This window comes from Choloepus didactylus, chromosome 4, assembly GCF_015220235.1.
Source record: "Choloepus didactylus isolate mChoDid1 chromosome 4, mChoDid1.pri, whole genome shotgun sequence".
In the NCBI taxonomy this organism is placed as follows: Eukaryota; Metazoa; Chordata; class Mammalia; order Pilosa; family Megalonychidae; genus Choloepus; species Choloepus didactylus.
The window spans coordinates 170,175,286-170,198,726 of record NC_051310.1 but is presented as its reverse complement, the minus strand read 5'-3'; the positions used below and the strand labels follow the sequence as shown (position 1 = coordinate 170,198,726).

Below are 23,441 nucleotides of genomic sequence, written 5' to 3'. Positions count from 1 at the left end.
ATGGAATTGAAACAAAATTTCCTTACCATAAAATTTTTAAAATTACATGGTCCCTTAATCTGAAAGAGAAAGCACTTCATGGAAAATATACAGGATTTTAAATTTCTTGTCCAATATCCATTATACTAAATTAGTATTGCCTAGGTAAATAATCTTCATGTAAGAAATAAGTTTCAACTGTTTGAGTTCATTTTCTTTATCACTACATTATCAGGAATAATATAATACTATTTATGACACCACAATTAACTTTTTTAGAGATGTCTTAAACAGGTTATCCTCCATTTTAAAAAGCTGTGCTATTAACTCATAAAAACAAATCTAACTTCCTATGTTGACTGGCTCTTTTTAAGTTAAAAAAGACTTCCATGAAGTTTTCCAATGCACTTTTCTTTGAATAAGCACTTATTAGCTGTGTGTGTGTGTGTGTGTGTGTGTGTATACATATATATTTCATGTTTTTGCCTTCTTATAAAAACCTGCACTTCAGTAGAGAAATGATAATACTAATAACACTATTATTTCTCTTGGCAATTTCAAACTCTGGAGGTAGATTTCTGCTCAAAACTGTCAATGACTTCCCACTTCACGCAGAGGTTAAGTCTTCAGAATGAACTGTAAGGCACCTCCAAACACACACACATATATACACACTCCCAAATTTAATCATATTGACATCCTTGTTGCTGCTGCACATTCTTTGTGTAAAGTAGCAGTTCTTTCTTAGACTTTCTCTTCAAAAACTTGGTTTGACCAGAGTTTATTTCCTTAGGAGTTGGAGGTTAGAGGGCCTGACTTAGAAAAGACCCATTTTATTAAGGATTTGACCATTCCTGCCAGAACAGGACTAAGTGCCTAAAGACATGACCCTTAATTTGTGACAGTTGGTATTATCAGGGCAACAACTTTCCGGAAAACAAATTTCATTCTGCACACAAGCAAAGTCTTCAGCAGTATTTTGTGACAATACGACTATGTGAGTAGTATTTTATGGATAAATAGCAATGCCCTAGATGGGCCTGGCTGTCCCTATTTGTGGATTTACATTATGATTAGAGAACATAAGAAGAGGTAGAAGAATATAAGAACTAGGAAAGTTTTCATTTTCAGTCAGGTGAAAAACACGTTACAATAGGAATTTGCAGAGAATGATCCTTTTTTCAAGAATGGATACATACATATATATATATATATATATATATATATATATGTATATATATATGTGTGTGTGTGTATATATATATATATATATATATACACACATATATATATATTTGTAAAACTTTCAAAGCAATAGACTGCTCGGCTTTGGAGCCAAAGATATTAAAAATGCCGCTTTGGACACTAGGGCAAGGTCACTGAAAAGACGAAGAAAACACAAGAATGATTAATTTTTAAAGAATCTGTAATACAATACACCCTGGACAACATGTCTGGGTAAGGGACTTACCTACCTGAAGATGTGCTGTAATTACCTGCAAAGGAACCTGTTTCATGGAGGCTCCATTCTGTTCTACCAGCCCAGGACACCATTCTGCTACAGCAGAACCAATGAACAGCAGAACTGTCAGGGAATTCTACTGCACCTATGAGAACACTGACATTCTTTGTTTTGATGCCTTCATAGAAAGCACAAGAAATCTGTTTTAAAAATGGGCTTTGAATAGTTATATGGGACCTAGAAACTGATACCTAATAATGTTCTAATCCAGCTGAGAGTAATCGGCAATTTGACTTGGTCCGTTTAAAGTTAATTTATGTCCCTAACACACAAGAAATTAAAGCCCCTAACAATGATTTCTCAAGTATTTACTTCTTCGACTGGATTTTAAATAGCACTATAGATGACTGGGGTCATCATTTTAATGTGGATGAAATGAATTCTCTTTTTTTTTTTTTGTCAGGAGCTACCAAAGCACTTTCACCTATCACTGCTATTTAGAGCAATATATCATGGTTACCTTAAAAACTTAATTCATTTCATGAATTTATGTCTGTAGGTACTCCATTAGCAAAACAATTGTTAGCTGCCTTCAGAGACTAGATAATTGTCTTCCTGTTTATTTCAATTCCCATTTGAAAGCAAGTTGTGTATGTAGAGTATCTGGAAGCACCCATCAGATTAAATATTGATAAGAAAGGAACAAACTTGGGGAGAGAGGGCTACAGGGAATCTTGAAACAGCATAAAAGAGAGATTATGAGAGAAAATTAAAGATTTCTTTTTTCAGGCTTTACTACATTTACTCATAAGAGGTGTTCCTACCTCTTTTATTTTCTTTCATCCCACTTTTTCCCACGCTTCCTCTAAGTAGGTCTCCGAGGGAACTCCCTTTGTTTATGTGGTATAGACTCAGGCAGACAGCTTGTCATTGGCTGGGACAGGGCAGGGAAACGTGGGTCCTCTTTCTATTCTTCCCCCTCCCAGGTGCCTTTTATTCTTGTCTTTTTTTATTCCTGTTCTCCTGCTTCCTGTGCAGCTGTGCAGCTTTATTCCTATTACCGCCTCATTTCCTAATACCCCCTCATCCTCTCAAGTAACTTCCACCTAGAGTTGTCAGATTTAGCAAACAAAAACGCAGAATGCCCAGATAAATGGAAATCTTAAATAAACAATATTTTTAGTATATGTCCCAGCAGTATTTGTGGCATATACATACTTATACTAAAAAGTTATGTTATCTGAAATTCAAATTTAACTGGATGTTCTGGTTTGCTAATGATGCTGTTATGCAAAATATAGATGGGTTGGCTTTTTAAAAGGGGGTTTATTTGGTTACAGATCTACAGTCCAAAGGCCATAAAAGTGTCCAAATAAAGGCATCAACATGAATATACCTTCACTGAAGAAAGGTCTTTGACGTCCGGAAAACCTCTGTTAGCTGGGAAGGCACGTGGCTGGTGCCTGCTGATCCCAGGTAGTATTCCAGCTCTTCTCTCAACTCCTGTACGTTCTTGTTTCCTTCTCCCAGGAGGTTTCTTTCCAAGCATCTGGGGGTCCTGTCTTACCATATCCCAGGGAAAACTCTGGGCATCATCTCTCAGCTAAATGACCATCTGTCTGCATCTCCAAGCGTATCTAAGCATCAGTGTCAGCAAGCATCTGGGCCTGTATGGCTCTTTTTAAAGTACTCCAGTAAACAAATCAAGACCCATGCTGAATGGGTTGGAGCCACACCTCCATGGAAACAATTAATCAAAATGTGTGAGTCACATCTCCTTGGAAACAATCTAATCCAAATATCCCACAAGATTGGATTAAAACACGTCCAGCACACTGGACACACTGTATTTTATTGACACCCCTATTCCCAAATCCATGGGCTCCAGCAGCTGCCTGGTCCCTCTAAGAATTCCACCTCTTTAAGTTGTGGCTCTGAAAGAATACTCGAATCTCAATATCACCTTTTCATCACAGTGCTCTGTGTTGCTACTCCTCGCTCAGGTCATTCCCACAAGCCCTCCCTTAGAAGTTTTTTGTTCTGTGAATTCTGAATTGCTGAAGGATGGGCAAATGTCAGACCTAGACTACACTTAGCTTTGCATCCAACAATTTTGCTCCAACAATTTTTATTTTTGGCAAATGAAGATAAGACTCACAGTGATGGACCAAAATTCAGGTGGCTACCTAATACACCCTTCCTTTCCATTCCTGCCTTAGGATGAAACTATCAGGGAGAAAGAGGTCTAATGTGAACACATACGATGCATCTTAAAGTACCTTAGGACAGTTTTTTAAAAGAGAGAAACTTTCTAGAGAACAAGAAATTAGTAATTACATTTAAGTGCAAACTTGAAGAGAAAAATTAACTTAATGGGAAGAACAAGGTGCTCAAGAGATTTAGTCCCAAAGGAGCTCTGAGGGAATAAACTCAATCTTCCTCTTTGAGAGACTTTCACTTGCACTGGGTCTGAGAACAGCAAGAGGAAAAGAGTAGAAATTCAGATGAATGCCAGAGAGGAACACAAAGCATTTTAGAAATGTCTTCAAGTGGCTGAGTCAATGACCTTTCAAGGCCTTCATCTTACACGATTGACTGACTTTAAGGACACTCTACCAATTTGGAGCACTGATTTTAAAATAATTCCTTCTTCCCATTTTATTTTGGACCTTCTTTGACTTTAGCTTTTGTTTCATTCAGATGATCAGAATGGAAATAGATAACTTAAGAGTTTGGGACCAGCTGCCTTTGTACAGAGAACCCCTTCACTCCTCCATACTCACTGGGTCAGTGTGATTTACTCTGAGCAGCTCTAGAATGGTTCCCCCCACTCCTGGACAAAGAACAGATGCACCTCAATTCATCTCAGACAGAAATTAGGGTTTTGTTTCTGAATGATAATAAAGAGTTCAAAATAATGTCGAATTTCCCTACAATTTTCTACCCTGTTGAGCCATTCTGGATACCTGGGTCTTTGAAGAAGTACCTCCTTGTTTCCTTCCTCTCTCTATTTCCTCCCTGCCTCCAATGTGGTGAAAACAAAATTGCTAAATCAAAGCACTAGATGTTCCACTGTTCAGTCTGAGTTTTTACAAACTACTCTGGCCTAATCCACGGCACCCAGTAGATGAAAGAATATTTGACTGGAAATCACAAGAGGAAGGTTACAGTTGAAATGCCTCCACTAACTAGCTGTGGGATCCAGGAAAGCCACTTCATCTTTCTGGATCTGTTCCTCATCTATAAAATGAGAGTGTTGGACTGCTGTCTACAATTCTTGTACCCATCTCTATGTGCTCCTTGTGAGGAAGTTGTATCAGGCCTTTAGTCAAGCTTAACAAATGCTTCTTAACATTTTCTTAAAACTAAGATATTTCCTAGGGGGGGATAAAGTTAAGCTCATTGAAAACACAGTTTTCAAAATGTTGTTTATAAAATTTAGAAAATAAGCAGATTTGATTTATGAGAGCTGAGTCTCAGCATCTTTCAATGCTTTAAATTTATCAAACATTTTCCTGGAGAGCCCCCTTGTCTGAGTGCGCAGCGTTGTTGAATCCAGTAAATAGGCATGAAGTGTATGATGTATGTATGATGCAACACCCCCTTTCTATTTTCCCTCATACTTACGGATCATACTGTGGCTCTCTGCTTTCTATAATTGCCCTTCACCCCAAATAAATAGCTGTTTTTTTCAAATTATAAAACTACATTTGTAAAAAAAAAATTCACGATATAGAAAAATACCATGGATGACGTAAACATTGCTCAAAATCTACCAACCCTTATACAATTGTTATTATTCTGTGTTATAGCCTTCTACAGGTCACTCTGTGAATAATACACACCCTACTTATATACATGTATATGATTTTGTGTAAATGAAGTCACTGTGTATTTCATGTTAATAATTTTATGCTAACATTTTCTTGAGGTATATTGTCATAAAAGTAAATGAATCAATTTTGAGTGTTTTTGGCACAATGGATTTTGACTAATATATACATATACCTGCAATACCGTCACCCAGAGCAATACATGGAACTTTCCATCACCCCCAGATAGGATCTCTTGTGCCCCTTTCCTCAGGCAACTACTATTATGATTTTTATCACCATTGGCTAGTTTTGCCTGTTCTTGAATAATAAATCATTAGTATGTACTAATTTGTGACTAATATTTTTTTGTTCAATGTTTTCAAGATTAATTCAAGGGGTTGCATATATCAGTAATTTGTTCTTTATATTGATGAGTAGTATTCCATAGATATACTACAGTTTATTTCTCCATTCTCCTTCTGATAGGCATTTGTGTTATAGCCAGTTTTGGCTATCTGAAGAAGGCAGCTGAGAATTCTACTCTTAGTGTATGGCTTAAAGTAAATTCATGCTCACCTGTATAAGAAGACATGTTAATAGAAGATTATTTGTAACTACATGAAACGAGAACAAAACCCTAGTGTCCACTGACAGGAGAATGAATACATAAATTGGAATAAATAATATTAAATACTACAAGCAATGAAAATAAGCTACAAATATACACATGTATGAATTTACAAAACACAGTGTTCAGCAAAAATACAAACAATACATACATAATGATTCCAGTCATATAAATTTAAGAAACCTATTATTTATAACATGGACTATTTACAAAAGAGAACTTGGGTGAGGAAAGAGCTGTTATAAAGGGTTGCAGACATGAGTATTTTGAAATCAAGGGCCCACTGAGGTGTGAACTGGCTAGGAAGAGAATAAGACAGAGAAGCACCTATTGCAACTTAATTACTTTGTTAAACTAAGTCAAATTGGATTAAATGAAAAAAAAATTGGCATACTGTAGGAAGCCTTCTTACTGCATGAGGGAATTAATAGTGTACACAAAAGATTGCACCAATATAAAAAAGGGATTATAGAATGAAAGAAGAAACGATCATAGTCTAAGAAAGAAAATTGGGCCCTTCCAACTCAAATCATGGATTATAAGTAACTAAGTTACTGGTAAGCCTTTGTTCTCTTGGCCAATTTATCACAGAGGACCAAAAATGATTCAGTGTGGGTAGGAGAGAACACGTAGAGAATGAGAAGATGTCAAAGATGGGAGAAGGGATTGAGAAACAACATGAACTAGCCAGGGCTATATGGACAGGTTCTGCTATTAGTGGCACTGGAATGTGAGGACAGGAGTAGCAAAATGGATGATACCAGAGGCACTACTATTGCCCAACTAAGTGGAATAGCTGGCCCAATGGGAGAAATGTAGCCTTCACCCCTGCACTGAGTTCCCCCAACTGTGGATAAGAATACAAAAACAAACAGGTTATGAAGAGATACTATATTTCATTAAATTAAAACTCAATTTGTTGGCATATCGACCAACAGTATTATAAAACCCTTTTATCTTCTGGATGGAGGGCAATGTCCTAAGCAAACATCAACTTCAACCTCCTGCTGCCAACCAGGAGGGCATCCAAATACATATTTAGCACAGGGGAAAAAGAGTCTTTATGTGTTTCGTGAAGGCAAGCCATTTGGTTGGCACTTCATAGGAATATCTTTCTTCATGTCTTCATCATATGGTAATAATGCCACGAGTCTCCAGTTGTTTGCACCACCGTGTCATAGCTGAGAATAGGCTGTTGAATTAAAAAGGAAACCAGACATTGAGAATGACATTAAAGGGTTACCCGGCCAATTCCCTTCCCTTTCTGATAATTTCTCAGTTTGCTCCAAAAGATTATTTCCTTTCTTATTTAACAATGGATTTTAAGAACAGCTAGTTCTGCAAGATGAACTCCAGTGGTAAGGGTTTCTTTCTCTTTGGTTTCACTTTGAGGTTACGGATTCTCTAAAGGAACAACACATTTGTAAGATAAAGAATTCTGTTTGTTGCCCTTATCAGTTTTCTGTATGTGAGGAAAAAATATGTATGTATAGAAAAATTTCAAAAATGCAAACATAGAGAAAGAGTAGAATGAACTCGCCTGTACCAAATATCCAGCTTCAATTATTTTCAACACATGGCTCATCTTATTTCATCCATACTCACCCCAACATTATTTTAAAGCAAATCCCAGACACTATATCACTTCTGAAAATATTTCAGTGTGTATCTCTAAAAGATAAGGACTCTTATTTTTAAAAATGTTAACATCAATAATATTATTACATTTAAAATTAAAAATTCCTTAACAACATCAAATTTCTGTTCGCCTTTCCCCAATTATTGTACGTCATATATATTTTACAGTTTGAATTGGATTCAAAATAAGGTTATTACAATTGATTGGTTGAAATATCTCTTAATTATCTTTTAATCTAGAGACTTTTTCCATTTCTATTTTTCTTGCAATTTTTTGTTGTTATTGAAGAAACCAGGCCAGTTGTTCTATACAGTGCCTCATAGTCTTGATTTTGCTGATTGCATCCTTGTGGTGTCATTTGATACCATATTTCTTAAACATTTATTGTTTTGTATATTTTTTGACCAGTGAACCATATTTTACCATGGAACAGTGTATTTTTCTGTAATATAATTCGCCTTTGGTTTTTCTTCCTTCGCTTTCATTCTAGAGGCGTTCTGTACTTAAGTTATCTAAAACTAAAACCAAAGGAGAACTTAATTGAGAACACACCATAAAAGCGGATTGAACAGGGAAAAGGAGTTTCATAGCAGAAGTAAAATATGACAAGTCATAAGGAATAAGGAATTTTGAGCTATTACAAATAAACAGGAAAATAACAGACGTATGAGAAGTCAGTATTGATGACATCATTAAAATCACAATGAATGGCATCCTGGGTGTTTTCAATTATGTCAGTTAATTTGGGGTTTGCCTATGGGCACTTTTGCTATGGCAGATTCTCTGTTTCTAGGAACTGGATGATTCCAAATCCTAACTAAAAAAGAAAAATAAAGCACTTAGGTTCTTCAACTAGGTGCAACATCCTTTTAATATAGTTATGATATACTTCACTCTTTTACATTATGCAGAGAAGAGATAACATACCTGAAAGCTTAGTTTTGATCCTGGAAATCTATTAATAATTGACAGCTGATGTCCCTGCTGCCATTTAAAGAAAAGGCGTCGGGTCTTGGCATCGGGCAGACAAGCCTTATGGTCCCGCATCAGGTCTTTTGTGATAAACTTGCAATGGTTCCCTGAGTGCAGTGTGGCATACAGAAGGAATGGGTCATCCTCCGAGCTGAGCCAGGCATAGAGAAAGGACACAATCAAGCAAAGCCCCAAGGAGGCAGAGGACAGCATTTTTCTCCATCTTTTTATTCTCTTACTTTCCTTAGAAATGCTCTGAATTCTTGACAGACATGATCTGAGCGATACTTAGGACACACCTAGAAGTCCTTAGCAGTAGGCAATACAATATAGAATACAAATGGAACATTGTGGAGGAAGGAATGCAAATATTCTTGGGATTCTAACAGCTCAACTTGGCTCTCCCACTAGAATGAAGAAATCCAACAATTTTCTCATCACACTCAAATGTTAGTTCTTTGTGTTCTTAGGGTGTTTTTCCTATTTGCTGCATCCACTACAGAGCACATCTCTTTTTCCCTTCCCTTGCCAAATTCAAGAAACATCCAAGATATTACTAAAGCAGGATGACACTTTCTTGGCAAGCCACCAAATAACTGGTTGCCCTCAAAGCTGAACTGGAAACTGTCTGAGTCGTATCAGCCCGTAGTAAAAGCACCTCCTGCCTTAAGAAGAACCAGTGCCTAAGAGTTCCTAACACGACCCACCACATCGGCACTTAACGATTTTTAGAATATGTGCTGTACAAATGGTAGTAACTAACCAACTTGGCGCAGGAGAATTCGGACTACATCATGTGATATGCTTTATGCCTTGATTCAAATAATCCTAAGGAGGAAAATTTAAAGTTTATGTTTTACTGAAGTATTTCAAATGAGATGAAAAGATGCCTGGAGCCTGCCTTAAAAGTACCCAGAGAGAACCCAAGATGGCGGCTTGGTAAGACAGGGCAAAAAAACATCTCCGTGAAAAATACTAGATAAAAGCCAGAAAATGTCCCAGAACACCAGTTCCAGCGATGCACCAGCCACACAAGGTCTGCTAAATCCAGAAGGACTGTGCATTTGGTGAAACCGGGAGTCTGCATTCTGAAACGAGTGAGTGAGCCAGTTGAAAGTCCGGTGGCTGCACTGCAATGTGGGGAAACCATGGCTTGGCGTTTGGAGACGGACTAGTTTTTTTTAAAAAAAAAAACCTGGGAGCGACTGCGGATACAACGGCGAGAACCGCGCAGAGAAGCACGGCAGGAGCAGGCTGTCCCAATGTCTCGGTGTCTGGCATGGAGGATAGCCCTTCCCACACCCGCTGCTGATTGTCATGGGGCCAGGGGGGCAGAGGGGAGCCAAAAGGAGAAAGAAACTGCATCCTTTGCAACCATCTTCCCAGCGGGCTGGGGACGCTCCTGCCCGGGGCCGGACTCATAGCCCAGAGCCGCGCCAAGGGTCCCAGTGTGACGGGGAATGTTTCCCGCAGCACCACGCACACGCCATAATATCAACCGTGGACAATGGCCTTTAGTGCACCCACAGCTAATTGTTCTGGAGCTGGGAAGGCAGAGCTGTGCGAAGAGGGGGAAATTAACACGCCCCATTCAACCATCTTTACAGCAGGCTGGGAACACCCCTGCATGGCCTGGCAGCCCAGGGCTTCCCTGGAGGGCTGGTGTGCACTTAGGACGTGGCACAGCCTTCCCTCGGCAGGGGTCCTGGAAGAGCATGGCTAAGAAGGGGGACCTGCTCAGAAATCCCAGGGACCCTACGCCAGTGCCAGGCACTTGTGGGTCAGTGGCAGAGACGATCTGTGGTGGGACTGAGGTGAAGGCTTGGACTCTTGCAACAGCCTTAAATCTTCGGGAACACCTAGGAGGTTTGATTATTAAAGCTGCCCTGCCTCCCTAACCGCTCAGACACATGCCCCACATTCAGGGCGGACAGCACCAACAACATACCCAAACTTAGTGCACCAATTGAACCCCACAAGAAGCAGATCCCCACACACCACAAAGTTGGGGAGAACTGACTTGAGGGGAATAGGTGACTCACGGATGCCATCTGCTGGTTAGTTAGAAAAAGTGTATGCTACCAAGATGCAGATCTGACAAATTAGAGATTGGTACTTTTTAGACCCTTAAAGAACCCTATCAAGTAAAGCAAATGCCAAGAGGCCAAAAACAACAGAAAATCTTAAAGCATATGATAAAACCAGACAATATGGAGAACCCAAACCCAAACACCCAAATCAAAAGATCAGAAGAGACACAGTACTTGGTGCAATTAATCAAAGAACTAAAGACAAACAATGAGAGCATGGCACAGAATATATAGGACATGAAGAAGAGCATGGCACAGGATATAAAGGACATAAAGAAGACCCTAGAAGAGCATAAAGAAGAAATTGCAAGAGTAAATAAAAAATAGACAATCTTATGGAAATAAAAGAAACTGTTGGCCAAATTAAAAAGACTCTGGATACTCATAATACAATATTAGAGGAAGTTGAACAATGACTCAGTGTCCTCAAGGACCACAGAATGGAAAATGAAAGAACAAAAGAAAGAATGGGGAAAAAAATGGAAAAAATTGAAACGGATCTCAGGGATATGATAGATAAAATAAAATGTCCAAATTTAAGACTCATTGGTGTCCCAGAAGGGGAAGAGAGGGGTAAAGGTCTAGAAAGAGTATTCAAAGAAATTGTTGGGGAAAACTTCCCAAACCTTCTACACAATATAAATACACAAAGCATAAATGCCCAGAAAACTCCAAATAAAATAAATCCAAATAAACCCACTCCAAGACATATTCTGATCAGACTCTCAAATACTGAAGAGAAGGAGTAAGTTCTGAGAGCAACAAGAGAGAAGCAATTCACCATATACAAAGGAAACAACATAAGACTAAGTAGTGACTACTCAGCGGCCACCATGGAGGTGAGAAGGCAGTGGCATGACATATTTAAAATTCTGAGAGAGAAAAATTTCCAACCAAGAATACTTTATCTAGCAAAACTGTCCTTCAAATTTGAGGGAGAGCTTAAATTTTTCACAGACAAACAAATGCTGAGAGATTTTGCCAATAAAAGACCTGCCCTACTTCAGATACTAAAGGGAGCCCTACCAGCAGAGAAACAAAGAAAGGAGAGAGAGATATAGAGAAATTTAACAGACATATTTAGACCATTACATCCCAAATCACCAGGACACACATTCTTCTCTAGTGATCACGGATCTTTCTCCAGAATAGACCATATGCTGGGACATAAAACAAGCCTCAATAAATTTTAGAAAAAAATTGAATTTTTTCAAAGCACATTCTCTGACCACAATGGAATACAAATAGAAGTCAGTAATCATCAGAGAATTAGAAAATTCACAAACACCTGAAGGGTAAAAATGAGGGGAAGATGAAAACATTCCTGGATAATCAAAAGCTGAGGGACTTCATCACCAGTAGATCAGTCCTATAAGAAATGCTAAAGGGAACTGAGCAGGCTGAAAGGAAGGAACACTAAACAACTGACTGGAACCACATGAAGAAATAAAGATTTCCAGTAAAGATCACATGATAAATATAAATACCAATACTACTGTATTGTTGATTTATAACTCCACTATTCACTTCCTACAGGATCTAAAATACATAAACTGTAATGATAAATCAGTGGTTTTGGACTCAATGTAAAATATGCAATTTTTGACAAGAACTACATAAAGGTGGGGGAATGGAGGAGTAAAGGAACATAGTTTATGTGTCCCATTGAAGTTAAGTTGGTATCAAGGAAAAACAAGATTGTTATAGACTTAAGAGGTTAAATTTAAGCCCCACGGTAAACACAAAGAAAGTATCAGAGAATATGACCACGGAGATGAAAAGTGGAGTATGGATTCCAAGAAGTGGGGGAAGGGACAATGGGGAGTTAAGAAATGAGTGTAGGGTTTCTGGCGTGAAGGGAAATTTCTAGTAATGGATGGTAGGAAGGTGATAGCATTGCAACATTCTAAATGTGATTAATCCCACTAATGGAATGGTAGGGAGGGGTTGGAATGGGAAGATTTAGGCTGTACATATGTTTCCACAAGTGAAAAAAAAAAAGTCTAAATAGATAATGACAATTAAATGCCAAGGATGATCCTGGATGGGATCTGAGGATGGAGGAGAGGAGGCTCAAAGGGACACAGTTGGGACATAAGAAAAAAAAAAAGGAAATATAGAATGTAAGCGTTGTATCAATGTTGAATTTCTTGAACTTCTTAGCTGCACTTAATGGAAATGCATAAAAGAATGTTCTTGTTCATGGGAAATGTATATGTGAATTCTATTGTTTGTTCAAGGATGTGTGCAGCTTGCTCTCATATGTTCAGAAGACACAGCAACAGATGATGGATGATAGGGAGGGCGGGAGGGAAAGAAAGTAATGGTGTTGTGACAGGATGTTAAAGTTGGTGGATTGGGGTATCGGGGGAGGGGTATGCTGGAGTTCTGTGTATGGGGTTTGTATTGTTTTTGCAACTGTTCCTGTAAGTTTGAATTTATTTCAAAATAAAATTGAAAAAAAAAAAAGTACTCAGTGGAAAAAAGCAAAAGAAAAAAAAAAGTGAGGGATTAAATGAAACGAGGTTAGAAAAATGACGGATGGTAATTGTTGATAGTATGTTCACCATACTATCCTCTCTATTTTAGTATACATTTGAGAAAGCTTGTGGTACATTAGTGGGAAACAGAGTTAATGTTGTTAAAAATTTAAATATTCAAATCCAAAGCCATAAAAGGTCAGTGAATCAATCTTTACAACTGAATTTGGAACTTCAATTGATACAATAAACGTAGGCTTCAAATCACACAGAGACCAGTTTCCAACATGCTTCTTGGTTATAATACTTTTAACAGTATTTATCCATTTCTTCCATCTAAGAAAAATGATGATGATGATAGCAACTAATATGTATGCTTACCATGAACTTGGTGCTGTGCCAAGAGTTTTACATGTGCTGTTTACATGGATTATCTTATTTAATCTTTGCAACAACACCATGAGGGTTACATCTGAGGAAAAAGAGACACAGAGAAGGGAAACATCTTCCCAGATAGAAGGGGGCCAGGTCATATTCTGAACCTGGGTTGACTAATTCCAAAGCCTGTGTTCCTAATGCCATCCAAATGCTGCGTGAAGTGATTTCACGAGAAAGCATTATTATTGTCGCTACTCTTGGAGAAATGGAAACTTCCCCTCCTCTGAATAAATAAAGAAAAAGGACTTAGTTAAAATAAAAAAGGGGGTTGGTTTGGGATCTGGATGAAGAGTTAGCTTGCTTCGTGTATTGAGAGTAACTTTATGTTTTTAAGAATTAGTGATTTCAGGAATGCTGACAAATCTTAATGAAACCTAGACTTGAGGCCTGAAGAGCACACACTCATCATCCATGTGAAGTCAGAAATAAATTTTTGTCAGCAAAAATAGTATGAAACACCAAATGCACATTAAAAGTTCACATGTGCTATTGGGGATCTGTGCTCCTCCTAATTAGCTGATTTCTTCTTTATGGGCACTGTAAATTTTTTTATTACCATATTTTCCATGTTCCTTTGGGCTCCAGGGAAGCTCAGAGTTAAATCTGTAGCTCATAGCAACTTTCCCTTCCACATTTCAAATAAAATCTAGGCCCCTTGCTTGTTTCCCACGGCCCACGAGGTCCTCGGCAATGTGGTCCCAGCCTGCTCTCTGACCTCAGAGTCTCTGCTTTCCCTCTGCTGCTATATCCCAACCACCCTGGTCTTCTTGCTGCCCCTCAAACACGCCAAGCCCCTCCCTGCCTCAGGAATTTTTGAATATATGCTGTTCCATCTACCTGGTATGTTCTTCCCACCATCATGCTAGATTTGTCGCCTTAGAAAGGCCTTTCCTGACCACCCCATCCATTATGCCCTGACTTACCCACTACCTAATCTCCTTCTCTCTACTTAGTCTGCTTTATTTTCTTTATAGCACTGATCATTGTCTGAAATTACATTACCTATTTATTTGTTTACTTGTTTATCATAAGTCCCAAGAGGGCAAGGACTTTTGTCTTGTTCACTGCTGTTTCTCCAGAACATAGAAGATGCTAAATATATGTTAAATGATGTATTTAGGATCTTATGGTATGCATTCTGTGCACTAACTTTATCTTTGGTACATGTCTGACTTTATCTTCCTCCTGTTTTTCTTTTAGCCTTATCTCTTCATCTATTTACGTTTATCCTGCCATAGAAGCTGCCTCAAGTCTTCTTTTGGAATGAGGCCGAGTATTCATACATATATGCATTCTTAAAAACCAAAAGTAGGTAACTTACTAGCACATGACTGGAGCCAAGTGCTCTTCACCTATTACTTTCAATACTTACATGTTGTCAGCAAAGAAACAGCTGGCTTGCTTTTGCACCTGTTCCATCTCCTTCTTTCTCCACCGGGAATGCTGCACCAGCATGTGCTTCCGGCCCAAGACCAGGAGTCGCAGATTCTGCTTGGCTAGCTGAGAGACCACATCCAAGAGCTAAAACACACAAAGCCAGAAGATCTCAAATAAGTGGAGAAATTCTTACAGCTGGTAACCTCAGTGGTGAAGCGTTCTTTTCTAGCATGGAGTTAAGACAAACATTCCTCAAAATGCTTCCTTATTATACATTAACATCTTTTTTTTTTAAAGCAATTTTATTGAGATATATTCACATAACATACAATCATTCAAAGTGTACAATCATTTAGTATCACATAGTTGCGCATTCATTACCAATCAATTTTTTGAACATTTTCATTACTCCAAAAAATAAGAATAAAAATAAAAGTAAAAAAGAACAACTCAAAACATCTCATATTCCTTTCCCCCTATTTTTCATTTACTTTTTGTCCCCCTTTTTTCTACTCATTTATCCATACTTTGGAGAAAGGGAGTGTGAGCCACAAGGCTTTCACAATCACACAGTCACACTGTATAGGCTATATAGTTATACAACCGTCTTCACGAATCAAGGATACTGGATTGTAGTTCAACAGGTTCAGGTATTTCCTTCTAGCTATTCTAGTACACTAAAAACTAAAAAGGGATACCTATATAATGCATAAGAATAACCTCTAGAATGACCTTTTAACTCTGTTTGAGATCTGTCAGCCACTGAAACTTTATTTTGTTTCATTTCACTTCCCCCTTTTGGTCAGAAAGACTTTCTCAATCCCATGATGCCAGGTCGAGGCCCTTCCCCAGTAGTCATTTCCCATGTTGCCAGGGTAATTGACACCACTGGGAGTCTTGTCCCACGTAGGGGGTAGGATAGTTAGTTTATCTGCTGAGTGGGCTTAGAGAGAGACAGGCCACATCTGAGCAACAAAAGAGGTTCTCTGGGGATGATGCTTAGGCACAATTATAAGTAAGCTAAGCCTGTCCTCTGCAGTAACAAGTTTCATAAGGGCAAACCCCAAGATCGAGGACTTGGCCTACTACAATGGTAGTCCCCAATGCTTGTGAAAATATCAGGAATTCCCCAGGTAGGGAAGTTTAATGTTTCCACATTTCCCCCCATGTCCTCAAGGGGGCTTTGCAAATACTTTACCAACCAGATCTCACCCCCTATTCAAGGTTCCATGTAATTACGGTGTTTGAATAAACTGACCATACAAGTTAAATTATATGGTGTGCTACAGAAAGTATATTTTGCACCAAATAAACATCTCTTCCTTTCGTTTCACACAGAAGTTGAGGTTTTAAAACACAGTCAATTTTATCCTTTTCCCTTTAGTCTGGTTTACATTAGTCCTAATCAAGTCCATTTTGTTCATATCTCTAATTGAAGTCTGATCTCTTTTTCAGCTTTTTTAACATTTGCTGTATGGGGTAATGCTGACATACATAGCTGCAGAACTCTGACTCTGAGTCTGAGTCTCAAATGTCACACAGATACTTGAAATTACAGGGAACGACCAGCTAAGCATCTCCAGCATCTCAGAATTTAGAGATAACCATCAACTCATGAACAGATGTGACTGCTGTAAGAACTTACAATCTAGGAACCTTTACCATAAGCCTTCCCCTGATAACATATGCTCTCAGATTCAAATTCTCGGAGTTTGCACATTGTAGTTAGTTCATATTAGTGAGATGTTACAATCTTTGCCTTTTCAATTCTGGCTTATTTCACTCAACATATGGTCCTCAAGGTCCATATCTCACATCTTCATTTCTTCTTGCTGCCCACTCGGTGTTCTATTGTATGTATACACCACAGTTCACCATTCCAATTATCAGTCATTGTACCCTTAGGACACCTCCATCCATTGTGAATCCTGAATATGGCTGCTATAAACACCAGTATGCAATGTCCACTCATGTCCCCGCTCTCAGTTCTTCCAAGTATATACCCCATAACGGGGTTGCAGGACCATACAGCAACCTCATAGTTAGCTTCCTGTGGAACAAGCACACTGCCATCCAGCTGGGCTGTGCCATTCTACTTCCCTACCAACAGGGAATTAGTTGTTTCAATTCCTGTATCTCAGTTGAAGTGTAAGTTTGTCCCTCTGACTGGGCCATATCTTCATTTCTCCTAGTGTGATCGCAATTTTTTGTTGTCTAGGTATCTGGTTTCCTTGATTACCCCAATCAGATTTTCCCAGATCAGATGGGCCTAGGTATCAGGAAGAGGCTGTATTCAATATCAGGTTTCCCCAAGGGTGAGACACAGAAGATTTTCAGTCTTTCCTGTGAGGCCTCTAGACTCTGTGCTTCTCCTATCCTTCCCAGCAGGTAGTGTTTGTCAGCCTGCAGCTCCCCACTGGTGCAAAGAGGTGCAGTGTATTTAACTCTCAGTGGACCCTGTCCCCGCCAGGGTCTGAAGGTGTCAGAAGCCAAACTTAAACTGTTTGTTTTTCTTTCCCCCAGGCCCCGGGGTCTGAATTCTCTAAGAGATGGCCATCACTTGAGATGGGCTACACTCACCCCCCTTTTCTTAGCCTTATAGGGAATTGTCTCCTACACTTGAGTTTTTCCTATGACTGTCTCTATACCTTAACTCCATCCTTGGCTGGGTCAGTGGTGACCACTGAAACTGTCTGAGGCTTTGTCTAATGAGCTACTTAGAATGAAAGAGAAAAAAAGGAAAAGAAAAAACAAAAAGCCCCCTTTTCAGAGCCAGTCCCCAGCCCTCCAGTTCACCTGCGGGACACTGATTACGTGCTTCTACTTGGCGGGCCTGGGCTGGGGGACCGGATCCACCCCTGGGGAGGGTAGTGGGTATGGGTGACAGCGCCCTCCACAGCCCCCCGGGCCTGGGAAAGTGAGGCCGGAGGCAGGCCCCATTTCCTCACCCAAAATATACCAAATGTTAGGAGAGGCTTGCCGGAGGGAACCGCCTTTTCCCCACCCCCTTATCTTGCCCGGACACTCCCCGTTGCCAGCGCAACTCCCATCACCACCGGTGCACATACATTGTTGCCGGACACCGTTACGGGAGCAACTCTCGCCCCTTTTCAATCAACCTCCGCGCCCTCTCAGAACCAATCCAAGCCTTTAACCCTTGCAGCTACCCCGCCCTCTAAATGCCCGATATAAACTTGTACTCTCCCCTAATAAAGCTCTCTCTCTCTCTCTCTTGGTTTTCATCATCCTAAAAGAAACGTGTCCCGCCTGTTCCTTTCTCGCCGCCCTCCATACTTGCACGCCTCCCGCCAGGGACCTGGCCAAGTCCCCCGCCTCGCCCTCGCCTCCGGGAAAGAGCCCCCGCCGCCGGTACCCTCGGAGCAATCCTGGGAGCCTAGGATTTAGCAACCGGCCGCCACCCTCCCCCAGACGAATCAACTGCGACCGCAACTGGCGCCCAACGTGGGGCCCCTGGAATTAAAAGTCCTCTCCACGCAGCAGTCCAGTGAAACCACCCGCTCGCCCGGACGCCTCTCCAGCTCCCCTTCTCCTCGCCTGCAAAGTAAGGGCCGCCTCTCCCTCGCCGCCCCGCGGAGCCGCCCCTCCCACGCCGCTCCGTGCCCGGGCCGCTCTTCCTTTCCCGCGTTAACCTAACTCTTACCCCCGACTACCTTTCGTCTTCTCTTCCTATATCCCCACATTCCTCCTAACACTCTTCCTCCAGTAGCTTTCCCTCTTCCCCTCCATTACTTTGCTGTGGTCCTCTGTGTCTTTGTTTCTTTGTTTCGCGCGGTGTGCCTCTTTGCAACCGCCCCCCCCCCCCCCCCCAAACTGCTCTCGCTACTAGAGGCTCCTGCCTTCCATTCTCACCATCTCCTTCGGCCTCGCTGCCACAGTTTACCTCATTTTCTTTACTCAATAATCAACCCCCCTTTTTTTCTCTTTTCTCACTCCGCTATGGGTAATCGTCTATCTGCACGCCAAGCACCCCAAGTTCGCGCTCTGGCGGGTCTCCTAGACACACATCGCTGTAAAGTGTCTGTCCGGCAGCTGCAGGTATACTGGGACCTCCTGCTGCCCTTTAACCCATGGCTCACCACTTGCCATCTTTGGGACCCTGTTACTTATGATCGCCTTATTCATCGGGTCACCAACGCCATGGAACATGAGAGCAAACGCTTCCCTCCCGGCTTGCTCCCCACCTTAATAACCGTCCGCTCCTGCCTTCAAGGCTCCCTTCCCCCTGATCGAGGCCCCATTAAATCCAAGGAGGCCCTATCAACCCAGCCTACAGATTCAGACAGCGATACTAATGTAGACCACGATTCGGACACAGAATCCTTAGTCGAGCAAATTAACAACGCGCTCGAAGTCGCCCCCCAAAAACAAAGCAATACTAAGCCTCGCCAAGATGGCGAACTTCCTCCTTCTTCTTCCATCGAGGGGAGGAAGTGCTCCGGCGATGACGTCAGCCCTAAGCTGGGCCGGAAACCACATGCGCTTTACCCCGCCCTTTCACAGGGCGGAGTTAGTCCGCCATCTTATGCCTTGGGCCCCACCCTTTCACAGGGCGGAGCTAGTCCACCATCCTATGCCTTAGCCACTCCCACCGCGCCGCCGTCTTGCGACGCTTGGGGCCTCTCACTTCCGCCTCCCCCTCCGGCGAGCTCCCCCTCAGAGCCGCTACCGGCAGCTGCCGCCGCTCCTCCCACCCTGCCGACTAACAACCCCTGGCTGCCTTCTACACCTCAAGGCAACCCTTGGGGCAACGCTCCCCCTACCCCCACTCCCGCGCCAAGCCCTCTGCAAGCGCGTCCTCCTTTCTCTCGTGCCTTTCACTGCTTTCCTCTTAACCTTACCCCCACACCACAGAAACCGTATGACTGGTATCCCATTGACTCTAATACTATTAAGCAGCTTCGCAGGGCCGTCAAGGAGGACGGGTTGGGTAGCCCATACGCTTCCCAAATACTGCAGGATCTCGGCATGGACTTTTGCATCCCCCAAGACTGGGCCTCGCTTGCCCGTTCCATTCTTAACCCCGGCCAGTTTATTGATTGGCGTGCTCACTTCCAGGCGGAAGCAGCTAAGCAAAGTGAGCAAGACGCAGCCACTGGAGTCTATCATCCCCCCGAAGCCTATTTAGGCACGGGAGCATTTCTAAATGCGTCTGCTTATATTAATGTCCCTGCCACCTTCTGGACTATCCTCAGAGGCATCGCCTTACGCGCGTTTGCCAACTGCTCTGCCCATCGACCTGACAGCTTTACCAAGCTCCTCCAGGAGCCAAACGAACCTTTCGCCACCTTCGTATCCAGAGTCGAAGAAACCTGCGCTAGAAAAGTTAGCAACCCCCAAGCCCAGCTAGCTCTCACCCGAGAACTCATTCTAGAAGGGGCTAACCCCCCCTGTAAGCAAGCCATTCTCCCCTTGAGGGAAAAAAGTCTAGATGACTGGGTTCTCGCCTGCAGCGCCTTTGACCCAGCTGCCGCGTCCCTAGCCCAGGCTGTCTCTAGCGCTGTCACTGCCGCCTTAGCCGCCACCACCGGTTGTTTTAAGTGCGGGTAGAGCGGTCATTTTGCACGGGAGTGCCCCAATGCAGAAATCAGCCGCCCGCCTTTCATGCAGCGCAATGGGCACCCCCCTCCCACTCCTTGCCCACGCTGCCAGCGTGGCTATCACTGGGCGCGCGACTGCAAGAGCAGCCCCAGAGATCTTAGCAAGAATAGCTTAAAAAACCTCTGCTATCCCTGGTGCCCTGACAGCAGTCAGCGCCAGGGCACGGAGCAAGCTTTAAACTCCAAGCGGGGCAAGCCTCAGCCCCGCCCCTAAGAGGCAGCGTGCCGGCCGGTTCTAATAAAGCTAATCACTTCACCGGCAGTAAAACGCTTCTCTGGACAGTCCCTATCACCCCAGAAAAGCCTACTCGTAAGTTAAGAATAGAAGGGCAATGGTACACGGGCACGCTCGATTCAGGGGCAGAGGTCTCTTGCATGCCCGCTCAGTATGCCACCATGTGCATGGTTCTCGATGGTCCCTCGGTAGTGGGAGCCACTGGTTGGAATCAAGCCCAATATTATATGTGCCCATCCTCAAATCCTGGAAAACAGTACTGCAATTCCCCCAACCAATACTACTGTGCATATTGGGGATGTGAAACATTAGCCACTCAGTGGGAGACTTACGCCACTGATCATTACCTAACTCTAAAATGGGCACCCTTTAACTGCAAACCACCTCAAGAACCCATTAACTGGGGTATCTATGGAGGCCATCACCAGATTGCACCTACAGGTACCTGCTCACATTTAAATCTCAGTGTGCAGCTCCCCAATGATCCCTCCTGGTTACTCGGTCGAACCTGGGGCTTCAGAATTTATTTGAAAGGAGTCGACCCAGGTTCCCTTATTCTTGTAAAAAAGGAGGCTGTACAAAAAAACCCCTCTGGCATTAGTCCCAATAAAGTCATTAACCCCCTTTTTCCACAGCTCTCCAGCAGCACCTCAGCTCCAACCAGCCGCACCTCAGCTGCAAACAACGCATCGCCAACCCCACCACCCCAACCTTTTCTGCCCCCCTCTCGTTACTCCTCTCCCCTCCTCGGCCTTATCCAAGCGGCCTTCACCTCAGTGAATTCCTCCAACCCCAATCTTACCTCCTCCTGTTGGCTTTGCCTCTCCACCTCCTCCTCACTGTATGAGCCAGTTGCCTCCAACCTCTCCTTTTCAGAAAACACAGAGGACAGCCCCTCGGAATGCAATTGGAATACCTCTGCCGTCCCCCTAACCTTTCATTCAGTCTCCTTTACAGGAAAGTGCATCCGCCCTCGCTCAAGTAACTCTCCCAACCTCACAGCTTGTGCTGACTACTCATCTCCCAGCAGCTCTGCCAAATTTCTCATTCCTCATAACTCCTCCCAATGGCTCTGCTCCTCTACAGGGCTTACCCCCTGCCTTAACGTGCAAACCCTCAATACAACTAATGAAACTTGCCTCCTAATTGTCCTCATCCCTAGGGTCCTATACCACAGCGAAGAAGACTTCTTCCTCCGCCTGGAAACAACTGCAGCTTCTGCCCCACTGCAAAAGCGAGAGCCCATCACCGTCCTCACGATTGCCTCCCTCCTAGGTCTTGCAGGCGCTGGCACCGAAATCGCTGCGTTAGCCAGTCAAGGCTCCGCCCTAACTCACCTCCGGGCAGCTGTTGACGAAGACATTCGTCACCTACAAAACGCTATTTCCCATCTTAAAAATTCTGTCAATTCCCTCTCTGAGGTCGTGCTCCAAAACCGCCGAGGTCTCGACCTTCTCCTCCTCAAAGAAGGAGGCCTCTGCGCCGCCCTAGGAGAAGAGTGCTGTGTATATGCCAATTCCACAGGTCTCGCCGAGGACAGCCTAAAAAAGGTCCGAGAGGGACTAGAACAACGCAAAAAAGACCGTGAAGCCACCAACTATTGGTCCCACATCTTTACCCCCCTCCTCCCATACCTCCTCCCTCTCCTCGGCCCCCTACTAATGATTATTCTAGCTCTCACCTTAGGACCCTACATTATCCGCAGAATTGTCCAGCTTGTAAGGAAACAAACGGATGCTATTTTTTTCCTCGTTCGTGCAAGTCCAGTACCAACGACTCGCCACCTCTGACGCTCCCTACTCCGAGATGACAACCAACCCTCCGCGACCTCACCGCCACCGGTCAACCCGCCGACCACGAGGCCCTTCTCGATCGCCTGAACATCGCACCAACCTCGAGCTCCAGCTTCTCTGAACCTCCAACTTTAAACCCCCCACCCTCGTCCATCCCGCAAGCAGCAAGGCCCCTGTCGAGCGCCCGGGCGCCACACCAACGCCGAGCTCCAGCCTCGCTGAGCCACCGTCAACCCCTTTTCCCCTCCCCGACCTCCCCCTTCCCTCATCCCTTAGCGGACCTCTCCAGTAAGCTTCTTCCTTTAATTAGAAAAGAAGGGGGAAATGCGGGACACTGATTACGTGCTTCTACTTGGCGGGCCTGGGCTGGGGGACCGGATCCACCCCTGGGGAGGGTAGTGGGTACGGGTGACAGCGCCCTCCACAGCCCCCCGGGCCTGGGAAAGTGAGGCCGGAGGCAGGCCCCATTTCCTCACCCAAAATATACCAAATGTTAGGAGAGGCTTGCCGGAGGGAACCGCCTTTTCCCCACCCCCTTATCTTGCCCGGACACTCCCCGTTGCCAGCGCAACTCCCATCACCACCGGTGCGCATACATTGTTGCTGGACACCGTTACGGGAGCAACTCTCGCCCCTTTTCAATCAACCTCCGCGCCCTCTCAGAACCAATCCAAGCCTTTAACCCTTGCAGCTACCCCGCCCTCTAAATGCCCGATATAAACTTGTACTCTCCCCTAATAAAGCTCTCTCTCTCTCTCTCTTGGTTTTCATCATCCTAAAAGAAACGTGTCCCGCCTGTTCCTTTCTCGCCGCCCTCCATACTTGCACGCCTCCCACCGGGGACCTGGCCAAGTCCCCCGCCTCGCCCTCGCCTCCGGGAAAGAGCCCCCGCCGCCGGTACCCTCGGAGCAATCC

The 23,441-nt window shown here is 43.2% G+C and overlaps 1 protein-coding gene across 1 annotated transcript in view; it reads right to left on the bottom strand.

The window, feature by feature from the left end:
* Positions 1 to 6,760: 6,760 nt before the first annotated feature.
* Positions 6,761 to 23,441, bottom strand: part of LOC119532401 (protein only RNase P catalytic subunit) — an 83,107-nt gene continuing 66,426 nt past the window's right edge. The window contains 5 exon segments of the mRNA XM_037834809.1: positions 6,761 to 7,002; positions 7,005 to 7,023; positions 7,026 to 7,076; positions 8,451 to 8,646; positions 14,876 to 15,024. Coding sequence (XP_037690737.1) covers positions 6,923 to 7,002; positions 7,005 to 7,023; positions 7,026 to 7,076; positions 8,451 to 8,646; positions 14,876 to 15,024 — 495 coding nt within the window. The 3' untranslated portion in view covers positions 6,761 to 6,922.